General features: G+C 38.9%; 1 protein-coding gene across 1 annotated transcript in view; it reads left to right on the forward strand.

Annotated features, from left to right (window-relative positions):
- The window catches only part of LOC139457103 (neural cell adhesion molecule 1-like), a 75,790-nt gene extending 63,044 nt beyond the window's left edge, over positions 1-12,746 (forward strand). Inside the window, exons 4-8 of the mRNA XM_071238541.1 lie at positions 562-822; positions 5,075-5,353; positions 10,297-10,593; positions 12,094-12,254; positions 12,717-12,746. Coding sequence (XP_071094642.1) covers positions 562-822; positions 5,075-5,353; positions 10,297-10,593; positions 12,094-12,254; positions 12,717-12,746 — 1,028 coding nt within the window. The remainder of the gene's footprint in view (positions 1-561; positions 823-5,074; positions 5,354-10,296; positions 10,594-12,093; positions 12,255-12,716) is intronic.
- The last annotated feature ends 2,961 nt before the right edge of the window (positions 12,747-15,707 follow it).

Consider the following 15,707-nt stretch of genomic DNA (forward strand, 5'->3'; position numbering starts at 1 on the left):
TACTCTACACTGGTGACAGTGTTACAGTCAGTGTTGATGTTCAGTGTAAGTATATAGTCTACACAAGTGACAGTATTACAGTCAGTGTTGATGTTCAGTGTAAGTATATAGTCTACACTGGTGACAGTGTTACAGTCAGTGTTGATGTTCAGTATAAGTATATAATCACACTGGTGACAGTGTCACAGTCAGTGTTGATGTTCAGTGTTAGTATATAGTCTACACAAGTGACAGTGTAACAGTCAGTGTTGATGTTCAGTGTAAGTATATAGTCTACACAAGTGACTTTGTTACGGTCAGTGTAGATGTTCAGTATAAGTATATAGTCTACACTGGTGACATTGTTACAGTCTGTTAAAGTATATAGTCAACACTTGTAACAGTGTTACAGTCAGTGTTGACCTTTTATGCAAGCATGTTGTTCACACTGGTGACAGCGTTACAGTTAGTATATGGAAGTATAGACTACATTGGTGACAGAGTTACAGTCAGTGTTGATGTTCAGTGTAGAACTATATATCTTGTATCACGGTATCAGTACCACAGTGACATGTATTCCAGACAGGCCCTACCAGATCTCCCTGACCCCCTCCACCTCCTCCTACACTGTGACAGAACACCAGGCTCTTCCATCAATCACGTGCCTCGCCCTCTGCAGACCCGGCTGTACCTACAGGTGGTTACACAATGGAACAACTGTCAGCAGTGGAGCCACTCTGAGTCTTGGACAAGCAGACAGATCAGAGACAGGTTCCTACAGATGTCAGCCTTCTAATATACACGGGAGTAGTGACAGTGTTACAGTCAGTGTGGATGTTCAGCGTAAGTATATAGTCGACACTTGTGACAGTGTTACAGTCAGTGTTGATGTTCAGTGTAGGTATATAGTCTACACTGGTGACAGTGTTACAGTCTATATAAGTATATAGTCTACACTGTGAACGTGTTACAGTCAGTGTTGATGTTCAGTGTAAGTATACAGTCTACCCTGGTGACAGTGTTACAGTCAGTGTTGCTGGTGCTGGTGAAAGTACATGTGCAACGCCTGACGTGCTTTAGTCTTTCAATAACCACCCAGTCAACAAGAGGGATCACATAAGACATGAAGCATGAACGTGATAGCTTTTTGTACCAACTTAATAATGTCATTCTTGGAATAATTTAATATCTGCAACGTCCAAATGCACAACCTAAACATAACACTACACGTACTATGGAGGTTCAAAGCAGTAGGCACGAGATTGAGTTCTCATTCTCACGACCTTGACCTGTAATATGTTCATTTTGGACACATATCCACTGTTGTCCCGTGTGTGCAATACTTCTGGTTATATGTGTTTTGGACTATACTTATCCATTCTCCATTTCTACATCTTTAAAATCATCAAGAACACAGTTAACCTTGTGTTTTAGGTTCAACGGTATTGGCAAATGGTTCAGTTTGCTCATGTATCATGTTGAAATGTGAACAATGACTTTCAAACATTCTTTTTCAAAGTTATTTTGACACAATGAGTGACATGTGATAGTGTTTGCAATTTTATTGATGATCCACATATCTTACATAACACATATTTCTCATACCTTATTATCTATAAGTGACTTTGCGTTGCCAGTTTTCTTGTGTGCGTGTAAGATGGTCACTTGTTTATTGCTGCACAGATCCAGCAGAGGTGGTTCTAGAGACTCAAGGGAGCGCCACCTGTCGGCCATACAGAGTCTATGTAGGTCAGCAGAATGTGCAGCTGACATGTAGGGTGACGGCAGCTAACCCGGCAGTGACGTCATACGCGTGGACTCACAACAGTTCTGTTATCCAATCAGCGAGAGGTGCAGTGTTCACCATCAGCTCCGTCAGCAGGACCAGTGGAGGATCCTATACCTGTCAGGGGAGCAATAGCCTCGGTGGATCTACATCTTCACCAGTGACACTGGAGGTTCAGTGTAAGTATGTGAGTCAACATGTTGTCAGGGGAGCAAAAGCCTCGGTGGATCCACATCTTCACCAGTGACACTGGAAGTTCAGTGTAAGTATGTGAGTCAACATGTTGTCAGGGGAGCAATAGCCTCGGTGGATCCACATCTTTGCCAGTGACACTGGAGGTTCAGTGTAAGTATGTTAGTCTGAGATATCATCGTATCAGCTGCTTCATCAGTGACATGGTGTGTTCCGTGTATGTGTATGACCATGTTGCTAGTTTCCCAGAATGTCAGCTGGCTATTAACCCAGTCGTTTCAGAGACAACGAATATGCAGTGTTTTGGTCTTAAAGAGATTCTAAATTCGAACTATGCTGTTAAACAGTATTAACTGAAGACACGATCCTATAGCTTGGACAAATATTCTTGCAGACATATATATATAATTGCAAGGATGACATTCTAGCCATGAGTGTTGATTACATACACTGTGACTTATAGCAAATAAAAACAATGGTTTCTTTCAAAAGAAAATTAAATGTGTATTGACTGTGTCATCATTACATGTCATGGTTTCAACTTCAATGAGGCATGTCTTATTTCTCATGAGACCTGCAACAAAAAGGTTACAGTTAATTAGGTAATATGGTTGTCATATGTACAATCGAATAGGGACAAACATTTAGAGATCAAATACAAACTATTAGCATTAAAATCCTTATGACGGAAGTGATTCGAGTATCCATTACTCTTACAACAATAATTTTACGATTTTGTCATCTTTACTTTTTTACATTTTCTTCTGGCTATGTGTTTACCATCTTCCTTTGTATAGTGTCAAATAAATCCAAACATTAGTATTGGAGGCATTATGTTCGGATGATAACAAACAGTAGGCATTTTTCACGCAAACAATCTCAATATCACATACTCGTATTAACAAATATTTGATTCATATTTTCGATGGTTCCGAGCTGCTGATCGAACTTCATTTTATCCAATGAAACTACATTACAGAGGTTTCAATGATTGACGTCTCGGAAGTCCAGCGTAATGACTTTGAGGTGCCTTGAGTGACTCTACTGTTCGTTGAATACCTAATGGATAAAACACATTTGGAGTAGGAACTAATGCAGTTGGGAACTAGATATATAACTATAACCTGACGGTAGAAAATAGCTCGAAGCATCTCACTATTTCTTTGTCAATAAGGAAAGATAGCATGCTCCTGACACCTGGTGTTTATTTTCAATGCACGAAGCAAAGGGGTGTTCACTTTTAATGTTTACAAACATTCTGTAATGTTTCACCCACTGTATAAGAAGCAATTTATAATGTTTCCTTACATGGGCTTAGTTTTTTACTTAACTGTGTTTCTAACCCAGACAGCCCATCTATGACAGTTGCTGCCTCCACCCAGACTGTGACAGAGGGACAGAATAGTGTCAATTACTTACTCAAGTTTACAGTGTATGTTGCTTTATACTTTTCAGACCCACCCGATGTCTTAGTTCCCAGCTCCCAAACTGTGAACGAGACACAGACCCTGACTGTGACCTGCTTTGTGGACTCCAAACCTGCAGCAACTGTGACATGGACAAGGAAAGATAGCAGCAGCTTTACTCCTCAGTCTGGATCTACTCTGATCATCAGTAACATACAGAGATCACAGACAGGGACATATGTGTGTACAGCTACTAACACACTCAGTCCTTGCTGGGGGACATCTGTGGTGAGATCTGACTCTGTGGAGATGACAGTGTATGTACAGTGTAAGTATCATTGTTAGAATACTGGACATATGTGTGTACCTCTACCAACACCCTCAGTCCTTGTTGGGGGCACAGCTTTACCACGCTCTGAGTCTAGGGAGATGACAGTGGATGTACAGTGTAAGTATCATTGTTAGAATACTGGACATATGTGTGTACAGCTACCGACACCCTCAGTCCTTGTGAGGGCACAGCTTTGCCACGCTCTGAGTCTAGGGAGATGGCAGTGGATGTACAGTGGAAGTATCATTGTTAGAATACTGGACATATGTGTGAACAGCAACCAACACCGCAAGTCCTCGTGTGGCGACATCTGTAATGAGATCTGATTCTGTGGAGGTGGTTGTGATGTTCAGAGTATGGTATTATTGAATGGATCACTGAAAATCGCGAAAAAAGTGTAAGCTTGTCCTGCTCTAACTGTAGCATCCGCGACTCACACAATCACACTCAGAATATTGCTAAAAGTGGCGTACAGCTGCACGCAACACTCAAGTCATCTGACATTACCAAAGTCGCAATATTTGCAAGCACAAAGTAGTGTGTATCCTTTGTAGTATTTGAGGTATTTAAAAAAAGTTATTATTTGTTTCAAACCTTGCCAGTGATTAGGAACAATTGTTCATGATAGTGTTTCGTTGTTGGTGGTGTTGAGACGTTCTATATGTAAGTATTGATAAGAGTTACTACTGTTACTTGTGCCGTGTTCTGAAACATGCTATATGGTACACTTTTGGGGTGGGCCAAAAATCATTTTGATGCATCAGTAATTTGTTGGTGAACCTCACACTAAACATGAATTATTGTAAATGTATGTTCCTGCAGTTTTAACAATACCAATCAGAACAAGAAATCACAAGAATGCGTATTCACGTAATTGCTACAGTGGTATATTTCAGTGAATATCTCCTATAACGTTATTCGACAATTTTCGAAGTGCAATTGTAAATATGTGTTCAAACAATTAAAAGACTTCAGTAAACTTAGCTATACCCCAGAAATTAACTGAGTTGACATTACACATATATTTCCAGATGTGTATCAGTTTCTACTTTTTTTCAAATTGATATTCATGTAAAAACGTTTCAGATCCAGCCTCTGTAAGTATGTTAACAACCAACTCCCTCAGTGGTTTAGTGACAGTTAACGAGTCAGATTGATAGTGCTGGTAATCAAAGGTCAGCCATCGGGTTACTGAATGGGTCTGGGGAGTTGACAAGGTCAGATAACTCCATGACAGCAGAATATAGACTGGAGTTTAGTAGGCCACACTCATGGTAGTTGTTTTTCATCTTTAAAATTAAATGTGTTAACAACAGAATAGTGTATTAAGTGTGTATAGCCAAAACCTTCCATCACAACGAGGTATATTTATTTTTTCAGATCCTGCCAATGTAAGCATGTTCACCGCCAACTCACTCAGCGGCACATTGACAGTTAACGAGTCTGACACAGTGACTTTACGATGCCAGATTGATAGTAATCCAAGGTCAGTCATCAAGTTACTGAATGGAACTGAGGAGTTGACAAGGTCAGATAACTCCCTGACATCAGAATATAGACTGGAGTCAGCAGACTGTAGACAAAGAGGCAACTACTCATGCACTGCCACTAACAACATCGGGACACCTGTCAACCAGAGGATGGAGTTGATGGTCAAATGTGAGTTTTTCATTTCCAGTTACAGTTGTCAACAAATGATTGTAAAAATATGAATGCCACCATCACCATACTATTATCTTTCTCACAAAACATCCGAGATTTTGTAATTTATCAGTAATTTCTACCCTGCCATTGAAGAATGCTTGATTCTGATTGGTGAAAAAGGGTTTCCTTTTTGCTTCGGAAACCAATTTTAAATACAATGAGTCTTTTCACACACAAAAACGTGCATATGAATACATCGATAGCCTACATATTGATTCATAAAATAATTGGCTGTTGATCGACCACCACTAGGATATGTAAAATGTATCGATATTTCTTCTATTACACTCTTATATAAGCCAGGTCTCTAAAACATACCAAGTCAATGGCTGTCGCGAAGTTAACAGATGGAATATTGTCTAATCGAGGAAATATGGTAGTCTGATATAGGATGTTTTTGGCGACCATATGCTGTTGTAGGCCATAATCCTGACTGCTTTGGTGATGAAATTACAAGACTCCACCAAGGCATATATTTTGCATACAAATAAAATGTTTATGAAACTGTCAGGGCCATGTTCGAAGTGAACAGACTCGGAATAGGTAATTTCGATCGTCATTGAAACAACAGACAATGAAAGTAAATTATAACACAATAAACATGTGTTGGAAGAAACTTTATTTATGACAACATGTTGTTTGCAAACCTTTTTGTGTTGTGTTGCCATATCCGTCAACCACCACGGTAAGGATTTGGAATTTGAACATCCATCAGAAAACACTCGTCCCTTCGAAAGGCCATGAAAACAATGTCCCGACATCACTGAAGTCCAACTTATCAAACTCAATGTAATTCCTGAAAATCATACACGAACCACTATTTCTGGGGCACAACTGTCTCATTGCTTTCACAGGCTGGCTTTGAATCTGAGAAATCTTGAAATTGACAGGTCAATGCTAGGTTCCTCGTGTCTGCAGCTGTTCAGTCCTACTCAGTTTCATTGGTAATCACATTGTACCAGCATGGCCATTCCCAGTAAATCTACATGTTAATGTTGAATCACATCATACAACCGAGTTGTTATCGTGCTTCATGTAACTTAATTGTCTGAGACGATGTAAAAAACAACATTGTCAGCCATTATGAGTTGCGAGGTGTGATTCAAGTTATACAACCTATCCCGACACGTTTGAGATATGTTAAAGTCCCATAAGGTCATTATGTCAGATATGGTAAAAGTTTCCTATGCCTTTAAAAGGTATTTTGAATCTGTTGTATCAAAGGCAATCTGATTGAGATCCGGATTTTAGCTTTTATTCTTCTTTCCATTCCACTTTTGGTACAGATATTAATATATAAAAAAATAAACAACTCGATTTGGAATAAGGCTATTCAGCTTAGGTTAAATTACATATACACATATGTTTCAGCTTCCCTGCAAAAACGTAAGGGTTACATGGATTTGTGACAAATCAGGTAACAAGAAAGGTTTTAATGAGATGGTTTTAATCAAAATATCTTGTTAGGTATTGTAACCATAGCAAAAATACGTACGTAATTCAAGTTGATTTGGTCATGCTAGTCTGACGGGATGAAATAATCATTGTCTCTGGTGATGGACTGCTGAAGCTTTCCGTTTCTGTTAGTTTCCTGATTGTGTACTTTTTAGGTTGGTGGCTACTACTAGCGCTGAACTTCTGGTTCATTTGGCCGGGTTGCTGCTGTGTATGTATGTGTTTGTGACATGGCGGATTTTGGAATCTTGTTTGGCAGTTGACCCTTTGGTGCTAAGGGACGCTGTCCGTATGTTTTTTACAGCTGTACTTCCCATTGTCGACTGTGCTCATAGCTCGAGTTTGGTGGTTAACTTGGGTTTTCCTATAACCTGGATTTTTGTCTTCCAAGTGGTGTATCTGGAGTGTGACGGTGTCAATGTTGGATTGTTTGAGGAGTCTTGTAATTTTCTGACTGGCTTGTCATATGTATAACGAAGACACTGTTGGGAAAAAACAACATTAATTAATTTCAACATAATAAGTGGAAACGATGGAAGACGGTGATGGCATATGTACTGCACTCTCTCCCCTTTTTGAAGTAGCCTCTGTGGATTTATTGATGATTATTACCCTGAGACGATGAAATAGAGCCTGATATGTAATCGTATAGCGTGTGCACTGACAAATCAATATCAATATCAATATCAAAATCGTTCATGGGGAGCAGAACAGAAATACGGTTAACGCAGCTTACTGATATATAGTTCGTCATTATGTCACAACGTTTTATATGTTGTCGCGGAACATTGTATCAAAACACTACCTAACAATGAAGAAGGTGTATGTTACTATAAATATATTGAATGGTGATGTTCACACCTAATTCAATCGTTTTCACTTGAGTTATTTTAAGTACTCATTATATATTTCAGTTTAGTTAGAACATTCATTTTTGTTACAACATTTACAAACATTAACCAACAAGTGTTGTATCTCAATAATATAAATAAAGTAACAAAACCCTTTTCATATCCAATAGAAATTTCTGCATAAAGCAGAGTCGACTGTACGATTCCGCCTATATGATGAGCATGTGTTTATGAATCACTGTCAAATAGTGATGATACCAGGTGTTCGCGAAAAGATGGGCGTATTATGTCGCATGGTTGGCAGCCGTCGCAAACACATGCAAAGACAGGTCAATTGTTCACAGGAAAACAAAGTCCATATAGTGAATTGCATCAGCTTGGTCACTTGTGCCTCAAATTTGGAAATGTCCTCCACATGTCTACAATAGAACCTTTTACAACCTTTCCTGAAGCCCTCCATGTTGTGACCCTGATCATGTGACGTGAACATTTTCTGAGAAAGAGCATACTCGATAGAACCTTAAATATTGTGAAAAGTACACACCAAAGGCTCGAACTGCTGGAATATTGCTCGACTTACAGAAAAGTTGAATTAATCCCTCTTGGCATGCAGTCTTTTATGATTTTTTTCCACTCAGAATATTTATGTATATATCTAAATATGAAACATATGAGGCGGTTTCCTTGGTGTCTTGTGTTTCAAGTTCAGGGGACAAATAAGTGGCATTTTATTGTCTATTTGACCGTTATTGAGAAATATCCGATTATGATGTATCTTAAGTTTAAGTGCCGTATTCCTTCGTCTTCATTTGCCAAACAAAATGAGCAGAACTTCATATGCATAAAGAATAAGATCACCAAGAAGGGGAACACACATGGTGTCCGTGGGGATGCCTACGTTTTGCCTAAATGTCTTATCCCCACATTTCACAAATAATTAAAAAATTATTTAATAGGAAATATATCATATGTGTTAGAACATTTAAACGTATCTACCTCAATCCAGAATTTTAGTAGACTGCAGTATTTGGGTCCCCACTTCGGAAGGAACGTTTTTACGTGTTTACGGAAGTTGTCGAATGAAAAACGTTCCACACATGCGCAGTTCGTTATTTACGGTCAAAGCGAGAGGATTTGTTGGCCGCCGTTTTTCTACCGAACGCTGTCTGCAGTTCAGTATTTTCTTACACAGACAACATACGGGGGGTACAAGGGATGTGTGTCCCCCCTTGTCGAAATATTAAAGTAAAAATGGGGGGTAAAGGGGGGTTACACCCCCCTTTTTCAAATAAATCGCACGAAGGTAAGTTCATTCTGTTACTTGAACAATATATTTTGTTGGGCGGACAAAACAGCGGGGTTCAAGGCAGGTACAACCCCACCTTTATGACATTTTTAAAGAAAAATAAGGGGGGTATAAATAAATCGCAATATGGTATAACTTCATTCATGAAAGCATGTGAATTTTCATAGGAAAATGATCATCGATAGATACTTTCTCATTCAAACAAATCATTTGAAACGTTGAATTCGTTTTGACTGTCATATAGATTCTAGGACCTAAGTTTGTGGATCCATCTAGACCTAGTTCAATTTCTTTTTCTGCTTCTTTTTCATCCTTTTCTTAAACGATCATTTTGCTTCCTAAGTTTCATAAATGTAAACACGGCCGGTGAACTTAGAAACTGATCAATTGAACAACTGAAATATTTCTTTTCTGATAATGCTTTGAACAAAATAATTGTCATACATTCCCGCATTCGCCCCATACCTATGCAAGGATGTCTTCACTGTACGCCAAGTCGACTCTGTTTAATTTGTACAAGCCACACTTTATGAATTTACAAGTTATGAGCGAAGTTGCTTTCGTAGAAGCGAGTCCAAATAAGGAAAGACACATGATCAGACACGTGACGTCTTACGTCATTTATGTCCCGCCCACAAACAACAAGAAGTTGACAGTACAATAATTCGGCTTCACTTTCTATCGTAAAACTCTCGACCCCAACAGGGGCGGAGCTTTGGACCATACTTTTCACGTCCAGCTCATTCTTGGGGTCCTTTTTGCTAAAAAAAGCCTCCTAACGGATTTCGGCACGCTTGCGCGTGCGCGCTTATATATAAGCGAAGCTGCCTTCGGCAGCGGTTGCCTTACGGAAACCCCCGAAGTGGGGACCCAAATACTGCAGTTGACCCCACTCTTTTTCTAAGGTGACAATATGATCGACATCATTTTGCAGGTTCTCCCTTCCGGAGATGACACAAACCTGGTATCATCCGTTTGCACTGCAAATAGGTGCAATAGTCTGTGGAAATGTTCTTATGTGTAGCAACTAAATAAAACCTGTTCCTTCTTCCTATAGGAACATAAATAGTTGAAACATGTAAATTCCTGATACTTGATTTTGGCCGCATTGACTTGTTTGTTTACTTCTTTTCTTCGATCATGCATAACAGAACTTAGATGCACCAGACACAGATGAGGCTCATGCAGTTGGACTATTGCGTGTTTAGCTTTTGAAAATTTAGATTAAGCCATCTGATCTCATACATAGTTACAGTTATATTTACAATTTTGATTCATTTTGTCAGGTTCTCCTCGACTTGATGAGACAATGCCCCAGCAACTCGAGTACACCTCTAAACTGGGTGGTAACGTTGACGTGTCTGTGTCAATCCTGGCCTACCCCCTCCCTACATTCACCTGGAGTAGAGCCAACAGCACCAGCCAGGACCTCACTGGTTCCTCCAGCCCTGTCTCTGACATCTCAGTCACTGCCAGACTACACCTTACTAACCTCCAACAGCAGGACTTCGGGAACTATCAGTTAACAGGGGACAATGACGTAGGCATGGGACTGTTTTATGCAGTCAGGATAGTGCCTGAAGGTATGTGCGAGATCATTTTCTCATGGCCCAGCATTTTAGTCAGTACTTACATATTTGCATATTTTCCAGTTATTTTGTTTCATAAGTATAAACATATAAGGCACATGTTTAATGGTATTCGTATTACCAATTAAAGTTACAGATTCTACTGGTAATGGTAATTATACACAAATCTATTTTAAAAGTTTTGTTTAGACGTTAGTAGTCAGGATATAAACATATTGTTTAATTGTCATTTGTTTAATTCGTTCCTTTGTTATCACCTATTTAGATACATAGACTCATTGTTCATTCTGCCATTCCTAATTATGTACAATTGTTAGGATTGCTGCTTACAAAATAAAAAATGGACTAAAGTTGGGTATTTGAGACCTTGTTAGTATGCTCGATTAGCTTCCAAAACTGGCGTCGACAGGAGGTATCGATTAGGTGAGATCAAGCAATATCTCCCAGGACACCACCAGTCGTTGATAAATGTTTAAAACTACTCCGGGTGAGATTATCTATGTATTGTCACATATATTTGATCATTCGGTCTTCATTTTATTTATTGTTTATTGTTCACTGGTTGATTGGTTGGATGGATGGTCTGTTGGATGGTTGGTTGCTTCGCTGGCTGGCTGGCTGGCTGGTTGGTTCTCTGTTGCGCTGCTTTGTAACTTAATTAAGTAGTTTTGTTGCATTGCTTTCTTGATTACATATTTTTATTTGAATGTATCATATTTCTTTTCATCATTTCACGTGCTAATATATTAATCTGATTGATGTAAATTAGATTGCTAGGTTCTGCTGAGACACCATCAGTTTACCGCTCTCGACAATGCGAATATAATGTCTATCATGGCAACCTTGGACATGGAGGACACATGCAGACGTTCCTGGTTGAGCAAGGCCAGTTTACTTCAAGAACATGAACAGACTACACTACATACAGGACATGGGCAGGGTGATGTTTGTGGTAGTGATAGGTTTGATCCGAGGTTATAATCACTATGATACCACAAACACAGCATATAGTCATGCTGGTCATATGGACTGCTGGCGGTACTTAAGTAAGATCAAGGCAGCCTAATTATCTCGCTTCAGAAATGACTAGTTTATCATTGATATGTGTCTACTTGCAACATAAAAGAGGAACACTGTGGACATGAATCTGTGATACTAAAACCAAATTGTTTCATATTCCATTCAATAGTTACGTTTTGTATAGGAACGTATACGGGGTAGAATACCCTTTTGTCTCGTTCGTGGGAAAACAGTTTCACTGAAGAATGACAAAACATGAAAGTCAGAAGTCTAGATATCAGATGAAAATGATCTCTCTTGACATAAGCCAAACTGCCATATTGAATTCATAAACATGTAGACCATCAAGATCTTGTCATATTAAAACTGATACATTTTCGTTACAAATATAGGAAAGTGAAATTGCATCATTCCTTACCAACACTAATCGTTATGTGGTTACTTGTTTATAAACATGTATTTATATCCGTTCAGATTTCCCAGGCAGTGGAGCTGCAAGGACTGGAATAATAGCACGGGCTGCAACAGACACTCAGAAGCTTGCTTTTACTCACAGTCGGAATTCGAATGATGCTATTATACAGAAAAACGTCATATCAGTCACGAACCAGCAGCTGTGCTTTTTATTTGATAAAGTGAGAGCATTGACATCTATAATAGGGCTTGTTTCTTATTGCTACTCCCACTAATTTGTCCCATCGCACTGCCTTTTATGATTGTAAACTTAAAACTGTGTGTTTCAATGTAATTTGTTAATTGATATTGTGTGTCTATTTACTGATTTCACAAGTTCTGTACATACCGATTTCTGGGTTAACCTTTCAATTTGGAATCCCGATTAGGTTAACAAACAGACACGTAACTGTCATTATCCCTGAATACTAGTATATGTTCATCATTTTGATGAATAGTACCATATTCCCGACTGTATGTGTAAATGTGTTTTAATACTGAAACACAACTGGAATGATATATCTGAAGATATGGTATCATGGGATATTAACCCTTAGACATGTGAAACCAGTTATAAAGTTTTGGGCGTGTAATTGCATGTTTAAGTTGCATAGTCATTTGATTGAATCTTTATTTCATTTCAGACAGCAACCCAGCCCTGCAGTCGATACTGAATAGGGTGTAGTCACACAAACAACAGCTCTCACAGGTGTATGAGAATACTGAAAATAGATTTCAATTGAGCCTACGGTAATACATTTTCCCGATTAATGTGTAAGGAAGATGTTCGATATTCTTTAAAAAGGAAAAATAAAATCATCAAGTCGACTTTCCTTCCACCAAAACAGTGGTGCTCAGACTTAAAGGAAAAACAAGATGAAATGGATGCTTATATTATTTCCACCGTTCGTCATTCTTGCCAATGAAGTGTCTATTCAGTTTGTTGCGAACACATGATTGTATTGGCTTTTATATGGTTTAAACCAATAAAGCAAATTTTACTGAACCAAGAGTTATAATTATATGTTGTCAGATCACATTAACACCCACAAGAAGTTAATATTCGAACTACGATAAAACGGACAATACTACATCCATAATGAGTATGTATGTGCATCATCTGATGTCTACTAGATTGAGGTTAGATCACAAGGATGGAAACCTGTTAACTTCTATATTGTCCATAGACACTGTATGTCATGACGACTCTGAATGTCAGCTTCATGTTAAACACCAACGACAGTCTCTGACTGGCGGTACATGCAATGGGTCAGGGAGAACATATCTAACTGAGGGATTGTTGGCGACGTTTGACACGAGACCTCGTTGTGTATAGTCACTCATTCAGGCTGGACGAGCACCCTACAATACAGCAGACTACTATCGCTTATATATACATGTTTGGCTACGTGAGCATTCGAAAGCCGACATAATACAAACACGCGTAAAGACTTGTCAACCAGGAAGTGTGTACTTATTGATATCTACCGCCACAGAAGCGTATGACTTGCTGTAAGCCTCTATATGTCAAATAGGTGCCCTGTTGTAGAGAAATATTGACGTACTTGCAAGCACAATTAAACAGTTGTGAAAACACACGGTAGATGCATCATGTAGTTGCAGATATTTCTTTTCATATCAACAACCTACTACCGGAGCCAAGCTACTCTCGTTGCCATGTAACCGGTGTTTACTTTAACTCATATATATTTAGTGGTGGTATCCTTTGTAAATCTGTATGGAACTCATATTGCACAGTTAAATTTCCACCCTATTTATATACACCTCACGCTAACACAATATGCACTTACATGAAACATGCAATATCTACATGTAAGTGAGGGTTCAACGCCGCTTTAATCACTATTGCAATAATATTACATGTGTCAGTCAGTTCAGACTCCTAGTTTGGTGAAACCCATATGCACTATAAGGGATAATTCTGTGACCATCGGATCCTGATACGGCGAAGGGACGGAACCGTGTACATTTAGTGGCGGCGGCAGCTCTTTAGAAACATTCTGAAATGTATGCAAGATTTAATGTTTCATGTGTTTATACTTTAAAAACTATTAAAATAAAACATGGTTAAATACATTTGCTTGTGTCATATCGTGTATGAAATTGCACCCAAAGATGTGAATATAAGGATAATTTTGTTTTTTAATGTTATCTTAACTGTTGACAACTGCTGTCAGTATGTAGATATGACTAAAATTATAACAGTTTATACGATTAGCATATGACGTATATCGGCTTACAACCTGGGAATGAAGGTAGACGTATGTGAACACTGACAGATACAGACTTCGGACGTTACATGCAATTTACAATGCTTATTCGTGTACTAACATATACCCAATGTAGTTTACCTGTGAGCTACCCGGAAGTAAACTGATATCGTCAGCTGTACAGATAACACCCTGCCTGTATATGTGGGTTGTTCAATAGTTTGTTTTTGGAATGAGTACATAGGTGTTTCTGCAGTTTATTTCACTACTGATTCAGGCGGGATATGTCCTTGTGGTAAGTGCATGACGTTATGATGACTTGAGATAACCCTGTTATACATAGTCGCTTATAGATCACGCTGTCTCTCTGTATAAGAAAATCACCCTCAACTGTATGCACACGTTGATTATCTGCCTGAAACATGATGTTCGCTCTAGTCAGGATAGACAACTAACACTGACTGACTTGGCTCGTAATACAATATTTTGTGTCATAGACATTTTAGCTTTTGCAAAATAAATAGAGTTGCATTATAGTATCGTATATTGCAACTAAACATAATATAACGGTTAATGATGAAATGATGAGTGAATATATGGATGTTAAAAGGCAAATGTAACATTAGAATATATCACAATCGAGTGTAAACAATCACGTAAACAATACTGGATGGAATTAACAATGACCTACACTACTGCCTAGAAGTTCATTCCCCTTACACGCATGGGCAACGCGTTACGCAACCAGTGTGCATCGGGTTGGTCACGCGTGTGATACCCGTGTGCAACGCGTTGCACACGGGTGTGCACCCCGTCCGCCACTCGTGTGCAACGCGTGACACACTCATTAGAGGGGGAACAAACTTTTGACCAAAGGAGGACCCGTCTTAAGCTGAACCTGGAGGTGGTAACAAGGAGAGAAAATTTTGTTATCCTGACGAAAAATGATAATGCACATGTATTTCCTAATGTCTCCTTTCTTTATGTGATTTTATGGGAATAACATGAATACTGTTGTGATCAAATAGATGTGTTTTGTTTTATACGACCATTGCTTCTAAATCCGATGGTGTTAAGAGAATACATGGTCCTGGAACATGTTATTGCAATTGAAATGCTTTTATTGTGATTTGACATTAACCGTCTGTAGTACGACTTTCAGTGATAATATGTATGAGGTTTGGCGGCGCATTGTTTTTATTGGACCCTAATTACTTTATGATGACTTGTAATTGGACTCTTTATCACAGCTCCATAGCCGTGAGGCTGGAAAAGAGCAGCATGTAATTAATGAGGGTGGGTTATATCATTGAGGATACACTTGAGGGAGAGAATACTAATTACCGTACTACAGGAAGAGACCTGTAGACGTAAGCGCGGGGTTGTGTTTTAGCTGGCCGTTCG

This window comes from Haliotis cracherodii, unplaced genomic scaffold, assembly GCF_022045235.1.
Source record: "Haliotis cracherodii isolate W230 unplaced genomic scaffold, xgHalCrac1.p SCAF_12, whole genome shotgun sequence".
NCBI lineage: Eukaryota > Metazoa > Mollusca > Gastropoda > Lepetellida > Haliotidae > Haliotis > Haliotis cracherodii.